Genomic DNA, 26,419 nt, shown 5'->3' on the forward strand with positions numbered 1-26,419 from the left:
TTGCACTCTGCTCAGAGATCATACTTTGATATGAGAAGGTAAAGAATTAGATGATGATTTAATTTTTTTTATATTCACTGCACTCCATGCAGCTTTTCTGTCTTTAATTAGGGTTGACAATTCCTGAGAAAACCAGTGTATTACTCTATCTTTAATACAAACCTTTTTAAAAAGGAGCATGCTTGTCAACTAATAAATGTAATGTTTTTACAAAGGAGTCCAGGGCTACCTGAACATCAATTTCAGTATTACAATAAGTATTAAATAAAATAAGATCATCTAAAAAAGATTGGTAATTCAAAGATAAAATTTTGTTCATTTCAAAATTTTATCTATAGCACTTTTAAAATCAACATTCATATTTTATTGGATGAAGATTTTATTCCTGCCCCTGAGAATATCAATTATTATTTTCTTTTAAATTGTCCATCTTTGACGGTGAATAACACCATGCTAACATTGACCAGACGTGGCAATTTGACTGAGCTCATTCAACACCTTCTTGAGATCAAATGTACAAAACATCTAAGCAAATGAATAAAGGGCAGATGATTTACATGGGGTTTTGAAGATACAGTACTGAATTTTGCCATCCGGACACATGCAATTTGAAATATGAATATAGAATATAGAATATCAGGCCTATTATGTCAAAGTCATACATCTATGGATCGGGCCAAATCTCCTCTTGCCAATGGCAAAGTTAAATCTGGATTTAATACCACCAGGCGCCCGTTACAGGGCAGCAAAGACCATGAATGAAATCTACTGTAAGTACAGTTACTTTTTATAATGTCCATAGCTCCGCCATTTTCATCAAGTTGATGAGTATTTTGGTGGCCGGTACAATGTGATGATGAGCAAAGACAGTTCAGCTTTGAGCTCAATAGCAAGATATTCAAATGATGTATGTTGCGGGCTGTCTATGAAAGATGGCGGAATAGTTCTTTTGGGATGTCTTGGAGATGCCTGGCTGTAAATCCGACCAGCATTTACCAGTTCGACCATTTTTGGCGTACTAACACTTAAAATCATTGGTAAACAAACGTAGTGCTGAAAATATACACGTTGACTGCTGTTTGATGGGGTTAGGGTCTACATTTGAAAAAGAAACACAACATGAATTAATATGGACTGTATTTATGTATTTATGACATGAAATAAATCTCGGCCTGATACCGGGCCTATCGGCCTTAAATGAATGAATGAATGATCTCTGACAACGACGAGAAGGCCTACCAGGAGGAGTTGATGTACTGGCACGCTGGTGTCAGGACAACAGCCTGCTCCTGAACATTGGTAAAACCAAGGAGCTGATCGTGGATTTTAGGAGAACACAGCAGGGGACACACACACCAATGTGGATAAACGGGGCTACCGTGGACAGGGTGAGCAGCTTTAAGTACCTGGGGGTCCACATCTCAGAAGATCTGACATGGACAACAGACATAGACTCATTCGTAAAAAAGGCGAAGCAGCGCCTCTACCACCTGAGACAGTTAAGGAAGTTCAGAGTATCGGGGAAGATACTCCAGTCCTTCTACTCCAGAGCATCTTGACTGGAAACATCACTGCCTGGTATGGAAACAGCAAGGCAAAGGACAAGAAGGCCCTACAGAGAGTGGTGCGCTCAGCTGAACGTACTACGGGTATTGCACTACCACCCCTGCAGGTCTTATATAACAAGAGGTGCAAATCCAGAGCCTGCAGAATAATGAAAGACCCTCACCACCCCAACAACAGCCTGTTCAAGCTGCTGCGGTCAGGCAAACGCCTGCGCACACCAGCAACTAGGACAGAGAGACTTCGGCTCAGCTTCTTCCCCCAGGCCATCAGAGTCTTGAACACTGAACTCTCCACACACAAGCACACATGAGCATACACACAACACACATACTGTATACGCTCACACACTAACAGACACTTTAGCACGAACACACACATGCTGCACACGCACACACTCAACGGTCACTTTACACAATGAAAAGGTCACTAAAAAGAAAAAGAAAAAATAACTGGAGTGGTTCTTGTATAGTAAATAGATGGATATAGCAAGATAGCATAAGGATATATAGTATAACTGTATATTGTATAGTATTGTATAGTAGTGTACATAAGACCCAGTGCCTCATCCGTAGCTAACACTGTATTGCACTATCGCAGGACCTTAGCATGTCTTTACCATGCTTTTTGTAAACTTTATGTACATTATACCTGTTATGTCTTATTCTATGTCTTATTCTTATTTGTATTACTTGTATTATTGCACAATCGCTGCAGGCATGACCACCTGCATTTCACTGTATGCTTGTATGCCGTGAGAAATAAAACTCTTGACTTGACTTGACATGGATGGATGGATGGATGGATGGATGGATGGATGGATGAATGAATGAATTTATTCACACACACACACACACACACACACGATATATTACATATACATATCTTCATGTGAGGACATGAAAGCTATTTAAAGCTTTTGGGGGAGCCTGATCACAAATATAAACAAACAAAAACATACAACGTGGGTAGGCTTACACACCTACCAACATATATACAACATAGATACATAAATAAGGGGTTAACCATGTCACAGAGAACCCTAACCCTGTCACAGAGAACCCTAAACCTAATCCTGTCACAGAGAACATTAACCCTAACCCTGTCACAGAGAACCTTAACCATAACACTGTCACAGATTACCTTAATCCTGTCACAGATAACCCTAACCCTGTCACAGAGAACCCTAACCATAATCCTGTCATCGAGAACCCTACCTCTAATCCTGTCACGGAGACATTTATTCAGGTTCTTATAGCCTGCTTTGCTCTACCAACACACCTGTCACAGAGACCTTTATTCAGGCATGCAAGAGATTTTTATGAACTGAGGAATTACAGTCCAACATCTTGGACAAACCTCCACTTATGATGGTGCCTTGTAGAAATAACATTCTCAATGTAACCTATTTATTTCTAGAGGTGTGACATACTTGCCCTTTTTGTCCCTCCAAGGATACCTTCCAAGACTACCAGGAGATGTTTGTCCAGTTCGGCTACGTGGTGCTGTTCTCGTCCGCCTTTCCTCTGGCTGCCATGTGCGCTCTCATCAACAACATCATTGAGATCCGCAGCGATGCCTTCAAGCTGTGTACAGGCCTACGGAGGCCCTTTGGACTCAGGGTGGAGAGCATCGGACAGTGGCAGGTAAGGTACACATATACCTCCTGTATGTGTCTCGTTAAATACTCCCATAGCATCGGTAAGAAAGAAATCTCACTGTTTCTTTGATTGATTGATTGAAAAGTTTATTAACAGATTGCAGAATGGGTACAGTACAGTACATCTCAATACATACAATTGTTAAGGGGATGCAGACCAGAGAAAGACTTTCGTCTTGTTTACATCAGGGTCCCCCATTTTCAATTCATCATAACATATATGACATACATGACATACAGATAGACAGTACTGCTACATCTATACATTTATGACATATCAGATTTGCAAATACAGTACTGTTTGTGATACAAAAGTGTCCAGAAAAGGAGTGTATATACATTTGGCGTAGAAACTGTACATTGGAGGAGGTTGGTGGGGTGGGGTTGGGTGGGTTGGGTGAGGGCTGTACATTGGAGGTGGGGGGGGGGGGGGGGGGGGTTGGGTAGGGGACACACACACATTTTACACTGTACATTGGAATATTGACAAAGCCTTACTTGGTCATTTACTGTACAACTAGGTTAGGACATTTGTAGGGGCCAGTTTCGAATTGCAGTCTCACGTAGGTGTTTTTTGAGAGTGTTTTTGAAGGTGGGTAGTGATTCACATTCCTTTACAGCTTTAGGCAGGGCGTTCCACATTGATGTGGCATAATTGCGAAACGTGTTTAGTCCCTTGTTTGAGCCGAATCTGGGTTTTACATGATTTGTGGAGCTCCCTCTGGTGTTGTGATCGTGGTATTCACTGACCTTTGGGAAGTATTTTGACATGTACATGGGTACCTTGGTCGCGTAGTGTATCTTGTAGACCAGGCCCATTGCAAGTTGCTGTACTCTGTCGTCTACTCTAAGCCATCCTAGGTTGTCAAAGTGGGCAGGGGTGAGGTGGGTTCTAGGAGTCAGGTCAAGTAGTAGTCTGACTAGCTTGTTTTGAGATGTTTGTAATTTGTTTTTTAGTGCCTTTGAGGTGCTTTGGTACCATGAGGTGCAAGCATAGTCGTAGTACCCTTGAATGAGTGCTCCTGCTAGAGTCTTCAGGGTATTCTTGTTTACCAGAGAGGAGATCCGGTACAAGAATCGCGTTCGTTGGTTGACTTTTTTTATTACATTGGATGCCATTTTGTCACAGGAAAGATTAGCCTCTAGGATGGAACCCAGGTAGGTAATTTCATCTTTCCTTGTGATAATATTGTCACCCACTGTAACCGAGAAGCCGTCGGTCTTGCTGAGTTTGTTATTTGAACCGAAGAGAATGGACTCTGTTTTGCCCATGTGTAATGATAGTTTGTTGTCGGCGAGCCATATGCAGATTTTGCCTAGTTCCGAGCTGAGGGCTTTTTCAACCTGTAACTTGTTCTTGTCAGAGACCAGCAGGGCTGAGTCGTCCGCAAACAGGAACAAGTTGCAGTCACAAGCTGACGACATGTCATTTGCATAAATTAGGAATAGTAGCGGTCCTAGTATGCTTCCTTGTGGAACACCACAGCTCACTGTGAGGGGGGGGGATAGGGTACCGTTTACTTCCACCATCTGTTCCCTCCCCTCCAGGTAGGATTGTATCCAGCTCACTGATAAACTATCAAAACCAATTGCTTTTAGCTTGTCAATCAGAATGGTGTGATTGACATTCTAGGCAACAAGGACGCTGCCAGCTTGCTGATTTTGTCTTTCAATTTCCTGTGAGCTTGTGACACTGTATCTAGAAAGGGATATTACTCTTCAAAGTCCATCATTTTTTAAATGACAAATGCCAAGTCCCTTGTACAGATAACTTTATTATAAGGATCATGAGCTAGCTAAACAGAGTCAGAGTCAGTTTGGGAATATCCACACTAGAATCTTTATCACATCAAGTTCAGCTACAGGAAATAAAGAGACAATGGCAGAAGTGGGCGGGGCTTATAAGATAAGTGTTCTCTATAGAGAGGTGTAGTCTGACGTCACTGGTTGTTCCACCCGTATAGGGATTTATCATTGGGGAAATGGATTATCGGCTATTGTAACAATTCTGCCGCATGAACATTGGCAAGCCATCATTTTTGCACAAAATGAGTTCCCTTCTACCACTAACATTATTGTTTAAGCATTTTTGGTTGAAATAAAGGTAGTTATAAGGTTTTTAATTTGTCGTAAAAAAAGAACTACATTTACCAGTAGGCAGCCTGTTGTTCAGTGGGCAGCTGTCGCCTACCTCACATCACGGCCAGCTGATACCAAGCTAGCTAGCTAGCTAACGTTAACCCGCTAAACGTACTAGACGTTAGCATTATGTCTACTGTCGTGAACCATTTTAAATCGGGGCATGTAGAGGAGTTTCGGGAACGAGTCAAATGTGCAGGTCCTCTTCTCAGACCTGTGGGGCAAGCACTGCACACGCATCATGCCGGCTAGCAAGCTAGCTAGCTACACGTCACGGCCCGTTGATACCACGATAGCCAACTAACGTTAACATTACAAGTTCAAAAACCGTATAACTACTACTACTGTCGTGTCCATAAGTTCCCTGGCAGAATACTTTGTTTGTGAGGACAAAAGTATACAAAGAGGAGAGAACCATTTAAAATCGGGGCATGTTAGAGGAGTTTCGGGAATGCCGGCTAGCAAGCTAGCTAGCTACTAACGTCATGTAAAAAAACAATAACGTTATAAACTATACACAATATGTACAACGAAACAATGATTTACATGAGTATTTACAGTCATTTAATATGCAGCGAAATAACGTTATACGATTTAATGTGATTGTTGCTTTTAAAAATGGTGGTTGGCTTTAGAGATTAATGGTTATGATCACCAGAGAGATACTAGCCACAGATTCAGGGTCAGTTATTTTCCCATTGTACGTATTGTTAAGCTTATGGAATGTAAGGGAAATCTGATCCTAGGTCTGTGACTACAGGCAGGAGGCTACGCTGTGGTGAGGTCAGTCAGCAGCGCCAAATAGCAGTGTAGTTTCCTAGCGAACGAAAACATAAACGTTGTTATTTTGCTACCTTTACGATTAATTGCGAATATTTTCATGTTGAGCTATAGATTGTGGATGAATACGCACAGAAAGGTACACCATGCCAACGTTAATGCTTTATTTATCTAAAACGAGCCGATTTAGAAATGGTCAATGGGGAAATACATTAAGTGGAACAGAGGGTGGAACAGGAAAAAACTAAAATGACGTAACCACTACACCGCCCTATGGTCATCATCATGAAGGTCCCAAAACCACACTCAAATACTGTACATTTACACTGAACCCCCATTTTTGGTACACAGCAAATATATGGACTTAATTTAGTCTCAAAGGGATTGAATGAACACACGTTAACTGAATGAAATATTTGTTTTCATTGTATTACGTTAAAGTTAATTTAAAGTAATTGAATTTAACTGATTTCTGATTGAATTGAACAATTTAGCATATATTATATATGTATAATATGCTATGCTATGTATGCTATATTTAGCATAGATTAAGTGCTCTCTGTGGTGCATGTTTTGTTCCTGTGCAGACGGCGATGGAAGCCATGGGTCTGATTGCCATCATAGTGAACTGTTACCTGATTGGTCAGTGCGGTCAGCTGCAGCGCCTCTTCCCCTGGCTCAGCCCTGAGATGGCCATCATCTCCATCGTCATCCTAGAGGTATCACTTATATCGATATAACTAATATTATAACCTGATATCTATGTACAGTAGATAATATTATACCCTGATATCTATGTACAGTAGATAATATTATACCCTGATATCTATATAACTAATATTATAACCTGATATCTATGTACAGTAGATAATATTATACCCTGATATATATGTACAGTAGATAATATTATACCCTGATATCTATATAACTAATATTATAACCTGATATATATGTACAGTAGATAATATTATACCCTGATATCTATATAACTAATATTATAACCTGATATATATGTACAGTAGATAATATTATACCCTGATATCTATATAACTAATATTATAACCTGATATATATGTACAGTAGATCATATTATACCCTGATGTCTATATAACTATATAGTTAATTTGATTTAAAGTTAAGAAGGTTTAAGTTTAAAAGGTACTGGTTCCCAGCAGATGAAGTGGTTGTTGGACTCAACACCTTTCAAGCATCAAATGTGTTGTTGACTGACTGCTGTGATCCCTATTGTTCTGAAGGATCAGATTAAACCGAATATATATATTTATTTATATATATATATTTAATTGTATTTGTATATCCCCTGATATCCCTTGTATATTCCTTGTACAATATGCATTGAATATCCCTTCTAGTCTACTGAATATCCCATAATAGTCTCCATTCTACCATTGGACGAGACCTTGGTGCCAGGTCGCCATACCCCTCAGACCAGGTTCAATCGTACCGCTCAACATGTATGGACAAGTCCTAGTTCCGCGTAGAAATATGTCTACCTCACCACTAATGGTACTATTTGTTCATAGTGCGTATATATACTGCGCTATTAAAGTAGAGCTTTCTTTCAGTCCAGTTCCTTACCCTCCAACAGAGTGACAGACGCAAAAGCCTCCCCGCGAACCACGTGTGGGCAGTAAGGCCAATTCGGCCCAGTATCGGCATTGAGACATCGTGTATATTAATATTTGAATAGTCATATTTGGCACTATATCGTCGAGTTGGACGTATTCTATTAAGCTAATAATAGTCTATTCATATGTAGTGCCTCGTGCGGTAAGAGTTCTATAGTAATCAGCACCCCCATCGTTTCGGGCATCAGCTGGACGCTTATCCAGGGTGGTTGACCCCACGTGAAGCTGCACCCGAGGAGCTCCAGGCCAAAGAGCGAGTGGACCTGTATATTGGATTATTCTACCGACGACGGCTAGCCTTCCCCGGCTTGGATTATGCTTTGAGTACTTTGATTATTCTATGGATAAAGGCCAACACTGCGGTGTGTTGGAAATACCCCCCCCGGAGAGGACGACAGGTGAGGAGACGCTCTACACGACGAGGTCGCCTCACGTCTCTCCATCGTGGACCGGAGGACGCCGGCCACAGAGAGTCCAACTGCTTTCATCTGTGGATCGAGGATCGCTGGGCACCGGGTCGCACGACTGTGGGCTCTCCCAGGATACCCTCGGCCAGACGGGATACAGCCAGACTCTACCCCCCCCCCTCCAGCTGTCCTACAAGCAGTCGGAACCTTCCCCTAGTGTATCCAGCTATATAATCATTCAAGTATCATTGCTATTGTTCCCTAAATATTCCAGGTTGTATATTTGCTTCCTGCGCAATCAGAGATTGGACATTCGATATTGATCTACCTACGAATACTCATTTGCCATAAAAGTGCATACTATTTCAAATCATAAATGTAATTAAGTGATCGTTGTACATACCTTTTGCTATGTATTATTAATAAACGCAGACTTTCGACTTGGTACATTTGTGTTGGATCCGTTTCATCAGGTGGGAGTGTTTATCATAATTATTTATACCTAGTACTGGGTGGCCAGAGTCTAAAGTACAAGAGGTAGTGGTAGTAAGTATCATATCTAACAATACAGTCAGGGAATTGTACCCCTCAGTTACAATTGGTCCTTCGAGCCGGATGGTAATCAGTGTAATATTAATATAGTGTTATTAATATTAAAATGGCCTATGATGAACACTCCACGAAACGATCCTCCTAACCAACAACGCCCGCGGCGCAAACGACAGCTCCCTCAGTACCTAGAGGCTTACGCTGTCAGTCAACAACCTAGTCTTCTACCAACAGTAAACGCGGTAAAACTAGAAAGTAAAATTATGTCTAACCCTAACGACCAGGCTACCCCGACCATAGAGGCCCCTATGGGTTCTAACGTAACTGACCCAGCTCACGGTGGGGACCAGGGGGAACCAGACATGACTTTACAACCCGCCAATACCGAAGAAGTAGTCCCCGACGAGTCCCGGGAGGAAGACAACACTACCGAGAGAGAACGCGGCACGGAAGAAGATGAGGAGAGCACCGTGGAGATAGAGCTCCAAGACTCCGCACGGAGTACCCCAAGGGACGGCTCCCCTATACAACCGTCTTCTCCCAGCGAGGCAGAGAGGACACTACAGCAGGCATTCCTCGTCAGCCTGAAAGCCTCTACTGAACGCGATAGACTCCAGGGTGAACGCGATCGATTGCAGATACAGCAACGGAGCGAAGAAGAGCACATACGCCTGGAAATAAGACGCATTCAGATGGAAGAGAATATGGCAAGAGACCGGGCCGACGCCCAGCGCGCCGCCACCGGTGCCCAGAGAGAATCGGATCTCACCAAGCGCGAAGCCGAGCGCGACAGAGCACAAGCGCAACTAATAGAACAGCTGATCAGAAGGACAACACCCCCTCCCTCCACCAGAGGCTCCAGGAACTCGTCTAGACATCACTCCAGGGCGGCATCCCCTAGCCGAGTAAGCGACCCTGAACTTGACCAACAGACGAGGTTTATACCCCCCGCAGACCCCCTTCCCCAACCGGTCCAAGCGAGACCCAGCCACCGGGAAGGAGCAGCATACACTGCGGAGAGGCTAAATCAGAGACTACAAGCCCTGGATGACCTAACGGAAGACGAAGAGGAAGAGGAGGAGAACCACGCCCGACGACAGCACAGTACTCTACCGGACCAGGAGGTCCAGTACAGCCCAGGCTATACCCCCGCGGAGCTGCGCTACAGACCCCCGACGCTATTCACGGGTGAGCACGACGCACGACCCGCACCGAGGAACAGCACCTGGACCAGCGGGCCATGGTACACAGCCGGTACCAGCCCACGCCAAGGAGCAGGAGGAGACTCGCCTAGGAGGCCTCTCCCCCAACGCTCGCCGATGTATCAACAATCCGCGTCATACATTGGCACACCTATGGTACCAGACTTCACCCAGGAGAACCGGGCCCAGTATACGGAGCTCCGCATGTGTCTGGAGACAATGTTGGTGGATGTCATTGATGAACGCCATAAATACGCGATACTACTGAAGCATTTAAAGGTACCCCGCGCGCACAACATAGCGCTCGCCTACGCCACTTCCACGACCCCATACACCGCAGCGCTGGTAGCGTTGGACCAGAGATATGGACGTATATGGGATTACGTGATCCAGGAGATCAGGCACATCGACCGCCTACCCCCAGCAACAGACAATCGAGCACTGGACGACCTGTCCATCAGAGTGCAGTCCCTAGTAGGGATGCTGGGAGCGCAGAGGGAAAAGGGTAGGCATGAACTATACGCCAACTCAAATGTAGAGAGGATCTTGGAGAAGCTACCGCCCGCCCGACAGGAGCGCTTTAGGCGGCAGAGAGACCACCGAGACCCTAATGGCCCCGAACCGAACCTCCTCGATCTAGCCGACTTCCTGGCGAGAGAAGTCAGCAGCTTACGGCTAGATACATTCGGACGGAGCACCCCTGGCTCCAGAGAAGGAACCAGGAGACTAAATGATGGAAGAAGATCGGTGACTGTTATGCACCAATCGGAGTCAGTGCCAAGCAGTAGGAGCCACAGTACCCCCTCAAGAAAGGAGAAGTGGAAGATAGTGTGCCCCTACTGTAAGAAAGAACACTGGCTGTCACAATGTGACTCATTCCCCAAGATGAATGCGGAGGAAGCGAGTCAATGGATAAAGTCCAACAGACGCTGTTTTCGCTGTGCGCGATCACACATGGCAGCCGAATGCCGCTTAAAGAAAAAGTGCAGTCGGTGCGATGGAGCCCATCTGGACATACTCCACGAAAGTAACAGACGGCGGCCTCCACCCGCACCATCAAGCAGCAACGCAAGCGTCATGTACATCGACCCCGCCAGCAGCAGCGGAGCCAGAGTGCTCTTAAAGGTAGTTCGTGTGACATTGAGCTACCAGAATAAAGTCATGGACACTTACGCCGTCCTTGATGACGGGTCAGAGAAGACCCTTCTGCTCGCGTCCGCTGCGGCCCAGCTAGGGCTGCGGGGGAGCGAAAACCAAATGACAATTCGGACAATAAGAAGAGATTTGAAAACGATAAAGGGCGAGAATGTCTCATTCTCTATCGCAGCAAGCGGCCAGCCCGAGCGACGGTACAGGATTACAGACGCTTTCACCAGCCAAGAAATAGGACTGTCGCGGTACACATACCCCGTAGCCAAGCTGATGGAGAAATATGTACATCTACGCAAGCTACCGATCCCGCTCATAGACGGTGCTACCCCGAAACTGTTGATAGGCTCCGACCATGCAGACCTCATTGTCCCGATAGACCGGGTTCATACCGGACCCAGAGGCTGTCCTGCAGCAGTCGAGACCCGCCTAGGATGGACTCTCCAAGGCCCACTCGCCAAATCTCTCAACCGAACCACAGCCACTAGCTGTCTCCACTCCCGAGTCACAGAGGGAGACACCGCACTCCTGCAGCATGTAGAGAGGCTATGGACCTTAGAACAAATGCCCTTTAAGAACGAAAAGAAAGACATTCGCTCTAAAGACGGCATCTACGCCATTAACCTCCTCGAGACGGGAACAAAGAGAGTCCCAGTCAGCGGCGTGTTGAGATACGCCACGCCACTCCTGCGGCGGGAAGGGATGCCTACCTTTCACGCAAAGAAAGACGCCACAGAGCGGTACCTACTAAACACAGAGCGGCGCTTAGCCAAGGACCCCGCCCAAGAAAGTGTATACCGCACTGAGATTGAGAAGCTCATCACAGCGGGACACGTCACAAAGATTGACATTAAAGAGGCCGACCAGACGACTGAATCGTGGTACGTGCCCCACCACAAGGTTCATCACAACGGCAAAGACCGCATCGTGTTTAACTGCAGCTACCAGATCGGATCCCAAAATCTGAATAAAGAGCTATTGCCCGGTCCTACACTCGGCCCCTCCCTACTAGGCGTACTACTCCGCTTCCGCCAGGACAAGGTGGCTATCAGCGGGGATATCAAAGGGATGTTCCTGCAGGTGAGATTAGTAGAGGAGGACAAGCCCCTGTTGCGGTTCCTATGGAGAGAGAGGCCAGGAGATGAGCACCCAGCCATCTACCAATGGGAAGTCCTCCCTTTCGGAACTACATGCAGCCCATGCTGTGCTACATTTGCACTACAGAGACATGTCGCAGAGGACCCAGCAGCGGACGAAGAGGTCCGACACAGTGTGAAGAACAGCTTCTACGTAGATAACTGTCTACAAAGCGTTTCGACCCAGGAAGAAGCCAAGGCTCTCCTACATAAACTCCGCGCCTCTCTGATCAAAGGCGGCTTTGATCTCAGGCAGTGGGCCAGCAGCGATCCGCACGTACTGCGCAGCCTCTCCTCCGAGGACAAGGCAGCGAGCAGCGAGACCTGGATGGCCACAATCCCAGGAGAAGCCCAAGAGATGACACTAGGACTAGTGTGGCGCTTCAAAACAGATTCGCTCCACTATAGACACAAACCCCTGACCACGGAGCAGGGAAGGTCGACGGCAATACCGACCACCAGACGGAGTGTGTACAGAACACTCGCCCGACAATATGACCCGTTAGGATGTATACTACCGTACACCACCAGGGCAAAGATGATTGTACGAGCATTGTGGGACAAGGACCAGGGCTGGGACGACCCCATTCCCGCACACCTTGCATCCACCTGGAGAGAGTGGGAGATGGAACTCCACTCACTCCCAGGCGTTAATATACGCTGAAGCTACTTCCCACCCACGGTGAGGCCAGAGACATGTAAAATGGATTTACACGTCTTCAGTGACGCCTCCGAGGTCGCCTACGGATCAGTAGCCTACTTGCGGGCCCAAGAAGAGGGGGGAGAGATCTACACAGCATTCATCCTCGCCCGCTCGAGAATAGCCCCACGCAAGCAACAGTCTATCCCACGTCTAGAGCTCTGCGCAGCCCTCGCAGGAGCGCATCTAGCCACGCTCATCCAACGTGAGCTCACCATTCCGGTGCATAGAACAATCCTGTGGTCAGATTCCACGACAGTACTCGCCTGGATCAAATCGGATTCATGCAAATACAAAGTCTTCGTGGGAGTCAGAGTCACTGAGATTCAAGAGTTAACCGGAGAAGCAAACTGGCGCTATGTTGATACAAAACACAACCCAGCTGACGTCATCACCCGGGGAATGTCCCTAGATGACTTAACCCGTCATAACATCTACAGTGACGGACCAGCATTCCTCAAGCTCCCGGAAGGAGATTGGCCCACGCCCACCCCGAGGGAAGCAGGTGACGAGGAGGCTGAGAATAAGAAACCCATGTTCTGTGGATTGAGCACTGTTGTCTCCGCAGACCCCAACATAGACGATTGCATTACCATAGAGAGTGCGCAGCAACGGACATTCCTGCGGCACCACCCAGAGATTAAGTCCCCCGCTGATATGTCAGCAGCTGACTACGAGGAAGCAGAACTGCTTCTACTGCAACGAGCCCAGAGAGACTCGTTCCCCGATGAACTAGACTGTCTACAGGGAGGAAAGCCCGTCCCATCAGACAGCAGATTGATTCATCTGGCCCCCGAGAGTGACACACATACCCTCATCAGAGTGGGTGGTCGCCTGCGGAGAGCCCCCAATTTACCGGATGACATTAAGTACCCGATCGTATTGAACAGCCGACACAAGGTCACAGAGCTGATTATAAAGAAATACGACGAGGATGTACACCACGCAGGAGCAGAGAGAGTCTTCGCGGAAATCAGACGTCGTTACTGGATACTTCAAGGAAGAGAGGCGGTGCGACGCTTCCAGCGAACCTGTCTAGACTGCCGAAAGTGGCGCGCGCAGCCCAGCATACCACGGATGGCTGACCTACCTCCAGGTCGCCTCCGACTCGGCGACAGGCCATTCCACTCAACAGGCATGGACTGTTTTGGCCCGCTGCACATAAAGAAAGGAAGAGGCACCGAGAAGCGGTGGGGTATTGTATTCAAATGCATGACCACCAGAGCGATACATATCGAGCTCCTTCCGACCATGAGCGCAGACTCATTCCTTATGGCCTTCCGAAGATTCACATCACGGAAAGGAAAACCGTCTACATTATTGTCCGATCACGGGACAAACTTCAAAGGCGGAGAAAGAGAGCTGAGGGAGAGCTTCCAAGCTATGGGCCCAGAACTTAAGACCCACCTCGCTCCAGCCCAGATTGACTTCCAATTCAACCCCCCAAACGCACCCCACTTCGGTGGAACTTGGGAACGAGAAGTACGTTCTATAAAGACAGCCCTGTACGCAGTACTTGGGGCCCAGACTGTGGCGGAAGAAGTCCTAATGACAGTCCTCACGGAGATTGAGGGAGTATTGAACTCAAAGCCCCTCGGTTACGTCTCCAGTGATGTAGCAGATGTCGACCCAGTCACCCCCAACACCCTCCTGATGGGGCGGCTAGATCCCGCGTTACCCCAGACAATGTACCGGCCTGAAGAAGCGAACGGCCGACGAATGTGGAGGTACAGCCAAGTATTAGCCGACAAGTTTTGGAGCAGTTTCCTACTGCACTACCTACCGTCTCTACAGACCCGCCAGAAGTGGGTAAAAGAGAGAGACAATTTGACGGAAGGAACAGTCGTCATGATTATTGACCAGTCACTACCCAGAGCTATGTGGCCGGCTGGCCGCGTAAGCAAAGTGATCACCGGTGCCGACGGCAAGGTCCGAGCAGCTGAAGTACTCGTCCAGGGGCGCATTTACACCCGTCCTGTGGCGAGGCTCATAGAACTGCCCCGACTCCCAGACACAATCGATGATGACCATGACCCTATGACTTTGTGAGTTGACTGACCCTTACAGCGAACCCTTGAGTGGTGGACAGTGCGGTTAATCTGTCTCTGCTTAACTAATTGGGTTGGGACCAATTAGGGGGCGGCTGTTCTGAAGGATCAGATTAAACTGAATATATATATTTATTTATATATATATATTTAATTGTATTTGTATATCCCCTGATATCCCTTGTATATTCCTTGTACAATATGCATTGAATATCCCTTCTAGTCTACTGAACATCCCATAATAGTCTCCATTCTACCATTGGACGAGACCTTGGTGCCAGGTCGCCATACCCCTCAGACCAGGTTCAATCGTACCGCTCAACATGTATGGACAAGTCCTAGTTCCGCGTAGGAATATGTCTACCGCACCACTAATGGTACTATTTGTTCATAGTGCGTATATATACTGCGCTATTAAAGTAGAGCTTTCTTTTAGTCCAGTTCCTTACCCTCCAACAGAGTGACAGACGCAAAAGCCTCCCCGCGAACCACGTGTGGGCAGTAAGGCCAATTCGGCCCAGTATCGGCATTGAGACATCGTGTATATTAATATTTGAATAGTCATATTTGGCACTATATCGTCGAGTTGGACGTATTCTATTAAGCTAATAATAGTCTATTCATATGTAGTGCCTTGTGCGGTAAGAGTTCTATAGTAATCAGCACCCCCATCGTTTCGGGCATCAGCTGGACGCTTATCCAGGGTGGTTGACCCCACGTGAAGCTGCACCCGAGGAGCTCCAGGCCAAAGAGCGAGTGGACCTGTATATTGGATTATTCTACCGACGACGGCTAGCCTTCCCCGGCTTGGATTATGCTTTGAGTACTTTGATTATTCTATGGATAAAGGCCAACACTGCGGTGTGTTGGAAATACCCCCCCCGGAGAGGACGACAGGTGAGGAGACGCTCTACACGACGAGGTCGCCTCACGTCTCTCCATCGTGGACCGGAGGACGCCGGCCACAGAGAGTCCAACTGCTTTCATCTGTGGATCGAGGATCGCTGGGCACCGGGTCGCACGACTGTGGGCTCTCCCAGGATACCCTCGGCCAGACGGGATACAGCCAGACTCTACCCCCCCCCCTCCAGCTGTCCTACAAGCAGTCGGAACCTTCCCCTAGTGTATCCAGCTATATAATCATTCAAGTATCATTGCTATTGTTCCCTAAATATTCCAGGTTGTATATTTGCTTCCTGCGCAATCAGAGATTGGACATTCGATATTGATCTACCTACGAATACTCATTTGCCATAAAAGTGCATACTATTTCAAATCATAAATGTAATTAAGTGATCGTTGTACATACCTTTTGCTATGTATTATTAATAAACGCAGACTTTCGACTTGGTACATTTGTGTTGGATCCGTTTCATCAGGTGGGAGTGTTTATCATAATTATTTATACCTAGTACTGGGTGGCCAGAGTCTAAAGTACAAGAGGTAGTGGTAGTAAGTATCATATCTAACAATACAGTCAGGGAATTGTACCCCTCAGTTACACCTATCATACAATTAGTCTTGAGTATCATTGTTATCACACCTTTTATAAAGCAGGTTTAGGGATGTTATGGGCTAGCTATATGTCAATTCAATTCAATTAAATTGTTCCTGTATATTTATGTTGGTGCTGGTGAGTTATGGTTCTGTAGTTATGGCTTTAGCCACTGTATGTATTTTTCTTTATTGTAAGAATTGGCCATTTTACAATAGTCAATCTCACAGCCAAAGCAGCTAAGGGTGAGATACAGTAGGCATTTCATCAGACCTTGGCAACACAATATTTGAAAAGCACATCAGACTGCACTCGGGTTGAACATAAAAACTACTATATAACTAATATAAATTATAACAGACTGTACACAATATAACGTCACATACACAAAGCCTCAAAAGTACCGGTAGGGGGGGGGGGATCAGCTGTGAAGCCGGTGCTTCCTGTGTTTGTTCTTGACTGACTATTTATGTCGGTCCTGCTCTGTGCAGACCATCGAAGCTGCGTCTATATTAAGACAGAGGTAAACAGCCTCCAGCACTAACCTGGCCTGATAGCCAACTCTGGATTAGCAGTAGAGAAGAGTGTCATCGCCCATATATCATTGTGCTAAGGCATCGGCTCAAAGGAAAAAAACACTTTGAGTATTCATAGATATAATACGTAAATGCGTGCACTCTTTCAGTTCAGATTGTTTATCAGGCTCTCCCTTTCTTTCTTTTTTTGTTTTCAGATGAGGCTAAACACCTCATAGAGCGGCAATGTCACTCACTCACTCACTCACTCAGGGCGGCTCACATGCATGATGCATGCCACTTTGACTCGCAGTGAGAGACTCTGATCCATATATGAAAATTAACTATAGATCTTTTCAGAAGAATTCCATCGCTAGGGGAACAGCTTTGGCCCCCGGGTTTATTTCCTGTCACCTATTGTATTAGCAAACACCGCAACACGAAGTAAACAGGGGCCTGTTTAGAATGTTTACATTGTGAAGTTAGAAAAAGTCTCTAGTAAAAACCTATAGTAGTTTTACCACCACTGGGGGCGACAGTGGCTCAGCAGGTAGGTTCCCGGTTCGATTCCTGCTCTTCCCAGGCAGCGTGTCGAAGTGTCCTTGAGCAAGACACTTAACCCCGAATTGCTCCACGGTGAGCAGGTTGGCACCTTGCATGGTCGCCTCCACCGTCGGTGTGAATGTGTGAGTGAATGGGTGAATGTGAGGAACAAAATTGTAAAGCGCTTTGGATAAAAGCACTATATAAAAATGCACCATTTACCACCAGTACACCCCTGCTGACACTCTTCACGGTCCCTTTGTCTGTCTGTTTGTGTGAACAGCACTTTGCTATACTGCTGAAGTATGTCATCCACGTGGCCATTCCTGACATTCCCACCTGGGTTGGAGAGGAGATGGCCAAGCTGGAGTTCCAGCGCCGGGAGGCCTTCAAGGTAAACCCCAGGGCTACTCATATATACAGTATATATATATTCATAATAATAATAATAATAATAATTTATTTTATGGGCGGCTACGTGGCGTAGTGGGCAAGGCACTCGCCACGAAATCTGGAGACGCTGGGCTCGGCTGTTCGAGCCCAGCGCTCCACATTTGCTTTCAGTTTAGCTGGTCGTCCGTACTAATACACATTGGCCGTATTAGGGGGTGGGAAACTGATGGGTGGGGATCGGGCGTTGTGGACAGCGACTCCTACAGGTCGGTTGGTGCGCCTGCACAGTGGAATCAGGAAGTGTCGGGGGCAGCGTGAGCCTCCCACGCATTACTCCTCGCCACTGAGAGATCGAGCTGAGCAGGTGAAAAGATGCGACTGCTGTTACCTCAAGTACCGGAGGGGACTTGTGCTATGTATGACTTAGTCCACATTGCAGCCGGCTTGTGGGAGGCAAGAAACAGCGTTCGTGACAGGGGAGGGTTGAATTGGATGATACGAAATTGGGATGGGAGAAAATATAGAAAATGGGAGAAAAAGTGGATACAAAAAAATTATTTTATTTATACATTTATATAGCGCCTTTCAAGGAACCCAATGCGCTTAGATATCATTCCTGTGATATCCAGATGGTACTTTGCGTGGACGGTCCTCGCTTGGTTTGTTTTTAATAGTCATAAAAACACAAGCAGATTTATTTTCAAATATTTTCCGTACTTACCTTGTCAGTTGACTAGTCTGTAAGAGAGTCCATCGTAAATGAGCAAGGGATGGAATACAGTTGCATTGATCAGGCAACCCAAACAAGCCTTAAATGTACCTTACCAGAGTCACTTTCACTGTGTTACTGCAGTGTGTACTGTATTGTAATATGATGCATATGTTATACACAAACCTGTTACCTTTGCCTAAGGTCATAAGATATCACTCAAATAGTCTCGTTACCCCCAAGGTGTGTATAAACAATGTGGATCAGATTAGCAAGACTAGGTTTAAAGGAATAACAAATGTAATTATATGTACCCGTTTCCACAAAACAGGTGCAAAAATGTGATTTCAACAACAACAACAAAAAGGATTAATGAAAATGAGAAAAGGAGGGCAGCATCTGCCTCGCTGCCCTGCTATCAGGTCAAAATCAGTAGCAAAGTGAGTAGCAACAATCATCTCCTGGTGACATGTTTTATAGGAGGGGCTCTCATCAGAACACCTGTGGAGAGATGAAGTCAAAAGAGGGCAGTTGCAAAATGATTACACACAGTTTGTGTGTGCAGGTACCATATGTGTGTGTGTGTGTGTGTGTGTGTGTGTGTGTACCTAACAACCACTATGTAGACTAGATACATAACTGCATCCAACAGTAACCATCATAGACGCCCTGCTTTTGACTGCTGTTTTGCTGCCTTACAACAAGCGCTTGTTGTATAATACTGTAGCTTCCTTGTTGGAAATAAAATTCTGTAAATTCTTCAGCGGTAGATGCAAGCAATGGTCTTTGACCAGGTGTTTGAAGGAAGGTGTTTGTGGTTTGAAGGTGTTTGCATTGGATAAAGAACAGGTTGCAGTGGCCCCTGCAGTACTAATAGCTTGTACAATAGCTACCACTGCAGTATTGTAAAGAGTCGATGTGCCAGTGCGGGAAACTACATTATAAGAATGTGTCCTTCCCTCTGCAGAAACACGAGCGCCAGGCACAGCAGCACTACCAGCAGCTGCAGAGGAGGAAGAGGGAGGAAGAGGAGAGGCAGAGGCAGGCGGAGCATCTGGCCCGCAGGGAGAGGGAGCGGGACGACGGCAAGGGCGACTCCTCGGGGGACCACCATCACGACAAGGGCCACAGCAGCAAGTCCCGTTCCGCAGGAGGGGGAGGGGGTGGAGGGTCGGACAAGCCCAAGAGACCCAGCTCTCTGCTGGCCAACAACAATGTGATGAAGCTGAAACAGATCATCCCGCTGCAGAGCAAGTTCTCGTCGAGCGGCGCCCGCTCCCCCCAGTCGCCCACCGGCAGTGAGCCCAAACTGCCAGGATTCCTGAGCTTCAAGTTCCTCAAGTCGCCGGAGAATAAGAAGGAAGCTGCAGCCACGGCAACCAGCGCCGCAGCGGTGGCATCGTCGTCGGGCAGCGGCTCTCAGGAGCGCTCCCAGTCACCCAGCAAAGCCTTCAACCCCGGGAAACTCTTTAACTTCGGGAAGTCGGAGGGGGGGACCTGCATGAATGGGGCTCAGCTGCCCAGACCTGGGGAGGGCTCCTCACTGGGCTCAGAAAGACAACCGTCCAAGTCCGACCTGAACGGGGTGCCGGAGGAGATCCCCTCGCCTGGAGGGGAGGGGTCTCAGAACGGACACTCGACAGACATGGACCCCAAAGTCTAGTGTCCCTCCAAGTGAGAGAATAAACTATTTAAATGGAATAAGTGAGGCGTATACTGTGAGTAAAGGCCCGGCCTGCCTTCCAAGCTGTCCCAGGCCACCTGTATGCGGCCTTGACGCGGAGTGGGGGAATGGTGAAGATGATGACTGTGGAAATGTCTGGTGGTCCTGCTTTTTTTTTTGCTGAAAGACAAAAATACAGACTTTGTAAGACAGACACAAGCCCTTGTACACGCCCCGAAAACACACACGCACACACACACACACACATACAAACAAACCCTCCCTTGTCTGCAATACATAAAGAAATGCATGAGCTGCGTTTCTGATACTTTTAAGCCTTTAGAGGGAGAGTTGTAATTCTTAAATTCCTTTAGTCAGAAAATGTTAAGCATCTTGGTGGCCTGCCACTGGAACATCACAGCCTGTCATGAAAGAAAAATAAAGAAAATAATATATTATATACATTGGTGTGAGAGAATCACAGGTTTTACTTGGTGATCCTCGGCTGTTCATGTAGCTATTCTTTATACCACAGCCAGTAAAATGAATGCTCACTTACAGTAGATGAACTATAGTGACATTATGTTCATCATCATCATTTCATCTTGGTGAATGTCGGATAAACAAATGGCCAAATGACATGTTTAGGTACTAAGGAATGTGTACGAACGATTAAATGATATCACATAATAAGGGCCCAAGTTCATGCCAGTAAACGTTAGTTTTACCAGCTGTGATATGAAAGCGCATCAATATGAACAGCCAGGCCACTGGTAAAGGTTTTACATCAAATAATAACTACCAAGAGCGTTCTTAGTTATCACAAAAAAACAAACGGTCATTAGATGTCAGACTCATGTTTAAAGGAACACGCCAACTTTTTGGGAAATTAGCTTTGCCATCTACCCTGGAGTTAGACAAGCAGATACATACCCTTTTCTTCTCTGTGCATGCATTAGGCTTAGGGAACAGCCGCACCGTTAGCCTAGCTTAGCATCATTCACTGGTTGTTCCCAACAGTCACGAAATACACTCCAAATACAACTCCAAAACGTTCCTGTAAACATGTTGTGACCTGTGTATTTACCATGTAAAAAAATATTTATATATTTGACATTTCCGTTTTCTAAGCAGATATATACTCTGAATTTTTTTTTTGCCGAACCACTGCTGCCTGGGCGCAGTGATTTCATCACCTCAAAAGCCCTGTTGTTTTTAGAAAAACAGGGCTTTTGAGGTAATGAAATCACAGGAAAGTTTTGGAGTTGTATTTGGAGTATATTTCGTGACTGTTGGAAACTAGGCTACACTGGCACACCTACTTCCAGTGAATGACGCTAAGCTAGGCTAACGGTGCGGCTGTTCCCTAAGCCTAATGCATGCACAGAGAAGAAAAGGGTATCTGCTTGTCTAACTCCAGGGTAGATGGCAAATAAGCGAATTTCCCAAAAAGTTGGCGTGTTCCTTTAACTGTGAAGGATTTGTCGTGGGACTTCGATTTTATAATCAAAGAGGAAAGAAGGGAGAAACTGAGCAATATCGATCGGTGTCTTGAATTACGAACGGTACTAAACAACGGTAAATCATTCACTCGCATTTCCAAGCATCCCCGGAGGTGCCACTAGCTTTATTTTCAAAGCGGAGGTGACGGCGAAGCCTCATCACATTTTCTTCTCTTCATAACGGCAATATCGGAACCGCTGAACCCGAACGGCGGCTCGGGGGGTCACCGGCAGGCGAGGAAAGGCTGCGGGAAAGTGAAAAAAGACGAGCCGTCGCGTCGCACGTGTGTGTGTGTGTGTGTTGTTTCTGATGGTTCGTTCCCAACTTCCCACCCAAAGCACTCCAGTCGAGACTAGTCAACTCTAGCAGCGCGTACTGCTTTCAATTCATTTCTGATGTTCTTAACATGCACCGGGTCTTATACGGTCCGTTTTGCACTTGCAGCACTTTGGCCTCGTTTTTAAGGCGATCCAATGCTTTTATGCCAATGAACCAATACATTGCTTGAAAGCTAAGATTGTCACTGTTCGATTGACACCCTACTCAACGTATTAGGTGCTCGCAATCTCCGGGAATAAGATGAAACAACCAACGAGCGTCATTCTGAAAAAGTGACCACCTCCTGTTTTGCCTTCCGGTAATCGGTCCAATCACGTCTGACCGGTGAAAATGATTGGCCACTTTTGTAGCAAATGAAATTCTGCAAATGAGGATATACTGTATGACTCGAAAGCCATGTATTTCAAATGCTTCGTTCTGAGATTATTCTTCATACAGTAAATATTTATTTCGTTAGTTTGGGGCTCGAAGGGGGAGGGGCCTGTGCTTTGTTTGTCAATGGGATGCGTGTATGCTTCACTTACTCTGTTTCAGTAATGTTGAGAGTGAATCTGATAGAATCTGAAGATAGCTCTATGTGTAACCTTTCATTAGAGCCCACGTTCAAGAATTATAGCGTTTGGAGACTACAAGTGGCCATTTTGATCAAACGCATAGACATACCATTAGAAAAAGTTGTGTAAAACACTAATTTTCTGTAGTATTGTTATCAACTTTAGACCTGTACTAGATGAGGCTTTAGGCTATGGACCCATTGTGTTTTCCAGGTCATACCTATCAGCTGGAACCTGTAAGAGGCCTCTGTTTGCAAGATATTTCAAATGGAAGTAAAAATAAAATAAAAAACTTAACTTAACTTAACTTAAAAATGAAAAAAGCACTGTTGTGGATGAAAATTATGAATGTTTCCTTTCAAAAGAGACCAGACTCATGCATGTGCTATAAGTATAAACTAAGTATAATAAATTGCAGATTACTTTGGGTATGCAATTTTCAGGCGTTTTCTGAAAAATATGCCCGCCTGTTAAGAGGTTAGAGGAGCGCGTGCAACCAGTGGAAATTAAATGAAAGCAGCACGTGCTGCTAGAGTTGACTAGTCATGAGAAGTGGATAGACATATCGGAGACAGAAAGAGCAAAATTACACAGAGCTGTGTGCGCGACATTGAGAATCTTACGGGTGCGAGAGCAACTTGGTGTGTCATTCCCCATTCGAGCCCGACGTCGCGGTTTCAGAGTGGATGGTGGTCTGCACATGCGCACACGACTCTAGCTAGACTACACTGCAAAAAAGAGGAGTCCATCCTTACAAGTGATTTAATCTTTTATTGTTTTAAACTTTCTTAAAACAATTTTTTTTTTATTGCCAATGGATTGAGATCATTGTTTTGATGCACTCCAGTTGTTTCAAGATGCTGTTATTTAATTTGAAACACATGTTTTATTTGTATTAAAAAAAATAAAATAAAAAATAAGTATATTACCTTATCGGAGATTAAAAGTCTTAATATCGTTTATTTTTGTTTAATTTTTTTCGCAGTGTAGATAACGAGTAGACATAAAAGAGATGACATTTGCACTAAACCCTGACACCCTGCACAGGAACATGGCTCCATCTGCAGGGGAGACAGGGGCAACACCAGCCTGCCTCATAGCATTATGCAAAAGCTGGATTTCTTTTTGTCTTTTTTTTATTAATTTTTTTACTGTCATTTACCATGGCACACTAGATGCTGTCCGTTCATCCATCCTAGGTCTTGACAAACAAAGGATGGCGGTCCGAACATTTAAACGACAGCTTATCTTTGCCTACCGTGGAGTAGCCGTTTTTTTTTTTTATTGCATTGAGCTACATGTCTGTTTATACCATCTGCTGTAATGCTATATATAACAATGCTAATTGTTAAATGGAATGGTCCTTTTGTTTTTTACCAAAGCGGCACCTTTCTGCTTTTACTATCAGAACAACTGAGACGTGGAAATGTGTTACGTTTGTCATATATGTTCATTTAAAGGCTGTTTAGGTAACACTTAAGTCATACAGCTATAACAGATTATAATGTTGTAAGAATGTGAGCTGTAAACTGCCCCATTAAGGCTATAATGAAGTGCTGTTGATTGATATAAGGCATCATGAGCCATTATGTGTGTTATCTTTTATGGTCTTAAGTTGAATATTTTCTCCGAATTTGATCTTGGAGAATTCTAGTTTAGAGAATTCTAGTTTGTCATCGTTTGAATGTTCCGTTCTCACATGTGAAATCATACGCCCGAGAGGATTGATAACATCCTTATAATGCATCATAAACGATTCTGGATGATCCTTGTAATACTTAATAGATGTATGGCTTAAGAAAAGCGTTACCGTTCCGTTGCGTGAATCATCAAGGCTGTTTTATAACACGCATGGTTCCTTCAGTGAGCTCAGCAAAGTCACCACTTAGCAGTGTTTCATTTTAGCAGAGGTTGGTTCCCAGATTATCCAATCAATTTGTCTGCGTAAAATAATGTTTTGGTTCATCCTATTGTTATGGTAAACCACTATCCACTACTTCAATATGTCTTTCCTGGCTAAATAGAGGGGGCTGGTTCATTCTCAGCTGTGACTTTAGAACAGTTTTGTAAGGAAGGAACATACAGGCTTTAGGTTGAACACACACACAGAAGCCGGAGCGTGGCGTGACAGAGAGACTCTCGAGAGTCTTAGCAGTCAAGTTTAGAGACGGAAACATTATTAACTATGCATCTCCACTCCATCACCTCTGGCAAGGATCTCTGCAATAACATGAGTTGTAGGAGACTCTAGTCTAGCCTAGGTCCCACCCTCAATGCATTTTCCTTAGTTGAAATCTATGCACCCGTTCCCCTAATGCAGCCTCCAAGTTTGGGAAGGTTACCACAACAACATGATCCGTTATGATTACCTGCTTCGAATTGTGATTTAATCCATTGGACTACTCCCAACTCAGTGATGTAACGTGATTACCTTTTAGTTGCTTTTGGATTGATTACGTTGCCAAGTTTATATGAATATGAAGTGAAACAAACAATAATGTTCCGATTAATAATCCCAAATTTGATCTGTGACATTGTCATCATACAATCATACACTTCATGATTTGAAGTTGTGGTAATCTTACAAATCCATAACCTTTTCCCATAACATGTCTCTGAGAAGTCCAACAAGTATGCACCCATATAGTATCTGTAATCTGATGTGTTTTTGCCCCCCGTAGTACAGATTACAGTTACCATGGTATATTGTCCGACTACTGTAATGTAATCCATCACTCTGCCCTCCATACAATACACCTCTCTCTGCCCCCTTTTGGTAGCTTCAAGGTTATCTGCTTTCAGGCAGGGATGGGAATGATTAACCACTTAGTTGATCAATTGCTCATTAACATACTAATCAAAATACTAAACCTAATCTACACACAGAGTTGAGAAATACAGAGTTACGGGCGGCTGGGTGGCGCAGCGGACATTGCGCTCGTCACCAACGCAAGAGACACCGGTCTCGAATCCGGCTGTCAGCGTTGCCTCCGGCTTGGGCCGGCCGTCATACTGACTCAATAACGCAGAGTTAGCGGGAGGGGAGTCGAAGGGTGGTAGTCTGGTCTGCACAGCAAAGACAGGAAAATGGCGGGGGCAGTGTGAGCCTCCTACACGTTACTCCTCGCCAATGAGAGTCCGCGCTGGCAGGTGAAAAGATGTGACTGGCTGCCTTCACATGTATCGGAGGGGACATGTGATGGGCTTCTATCCTCCCTACGACCGGCTAGTGGGGGGCACATGCGAGCAACGATCAGGACAGGGGAGGGAGAATTGGCACGAGAGGAAATTGGGATGGGAGAAAAATCACAGAAGAAAAAGGGGGAGAAAAAGTAGATAAAGAAAATACAGTTACATTTTGCCACAACAAAATGCTACATTTCCATGTCTTGTTGATGATAATATACATTTTCAATCCACTTGTTTTAAAATTATAAACTTGCCAGGGGCGGGAATGATGTTATCATCATCAGTCATCGATGATTGTTGCATGTTTCTGCCATACAAGAACTGTTTTTTGCACCTTTCTAGCCTTAGACTAGTCAATTGAATAATAAATATAGTCCGCTCTGAAATTATTTGAAATTCCCATCTTTAGTTTCAGTCGTGGAAATCCAAGCAACTCGTCTCTCAGCTGCACACACACACACACACACTGTACCTCACCTTGGCCTCCGACCCAATCTAAGCTCCCCTGGCACACAATTAAACTGTTGAAACCTC

At 45.4% G+C, this 26,419-nt stretch overlaps 1 protein-coding gene across 1 annotated transcript in view; it reads left to right on the forward strand.

Moving 5' to 3' along the window:
• The window catches only part of ano8b (anoctamin 8b), a gene marked incomplete at its 5' end in the record, with an annotated part of 202,263 nt that extends 181,832 nt beyond the window's left edge, over window positions 1–20,431 (forward strand). Inside the window, 4 exons of the mRNA XM_084310479.1 lie at window positions 3,018–3,209; window positions 6,730–6,861; window positions 17,819–17,929; window positions 19,605–20,431. Coding sequence (XP_084166605.1) covers window positions 3,018–3,209; window positions 6,730–6,861; window positions 17,819–17,929; window positions 19,605–20,300 — 1,131 coding nt within the window. The 3' untranslated portion in view covers window positions 20,301–20,431. The remainder of the gene's footprint in view (window positions 1–3,017; window positions 3,210–6,729; window positions 6,862–17,818; window positions 17,930–19,604) is intronic.
• Window positions 20,432–26,419: the final 5,988 nt, after the last annotated feature.

Source organism: Notolepis coatsorum (genome assembly GCF_963971535.1).
Source record: "Notolepis coatsorum genome assembly, chromosome: 3".
NCBI lineage: Eukaryota > Metazoa > Chordata > Actinopteri > Aulopiformes > Paralepididae > Notolepis > Notolepis coatsorum.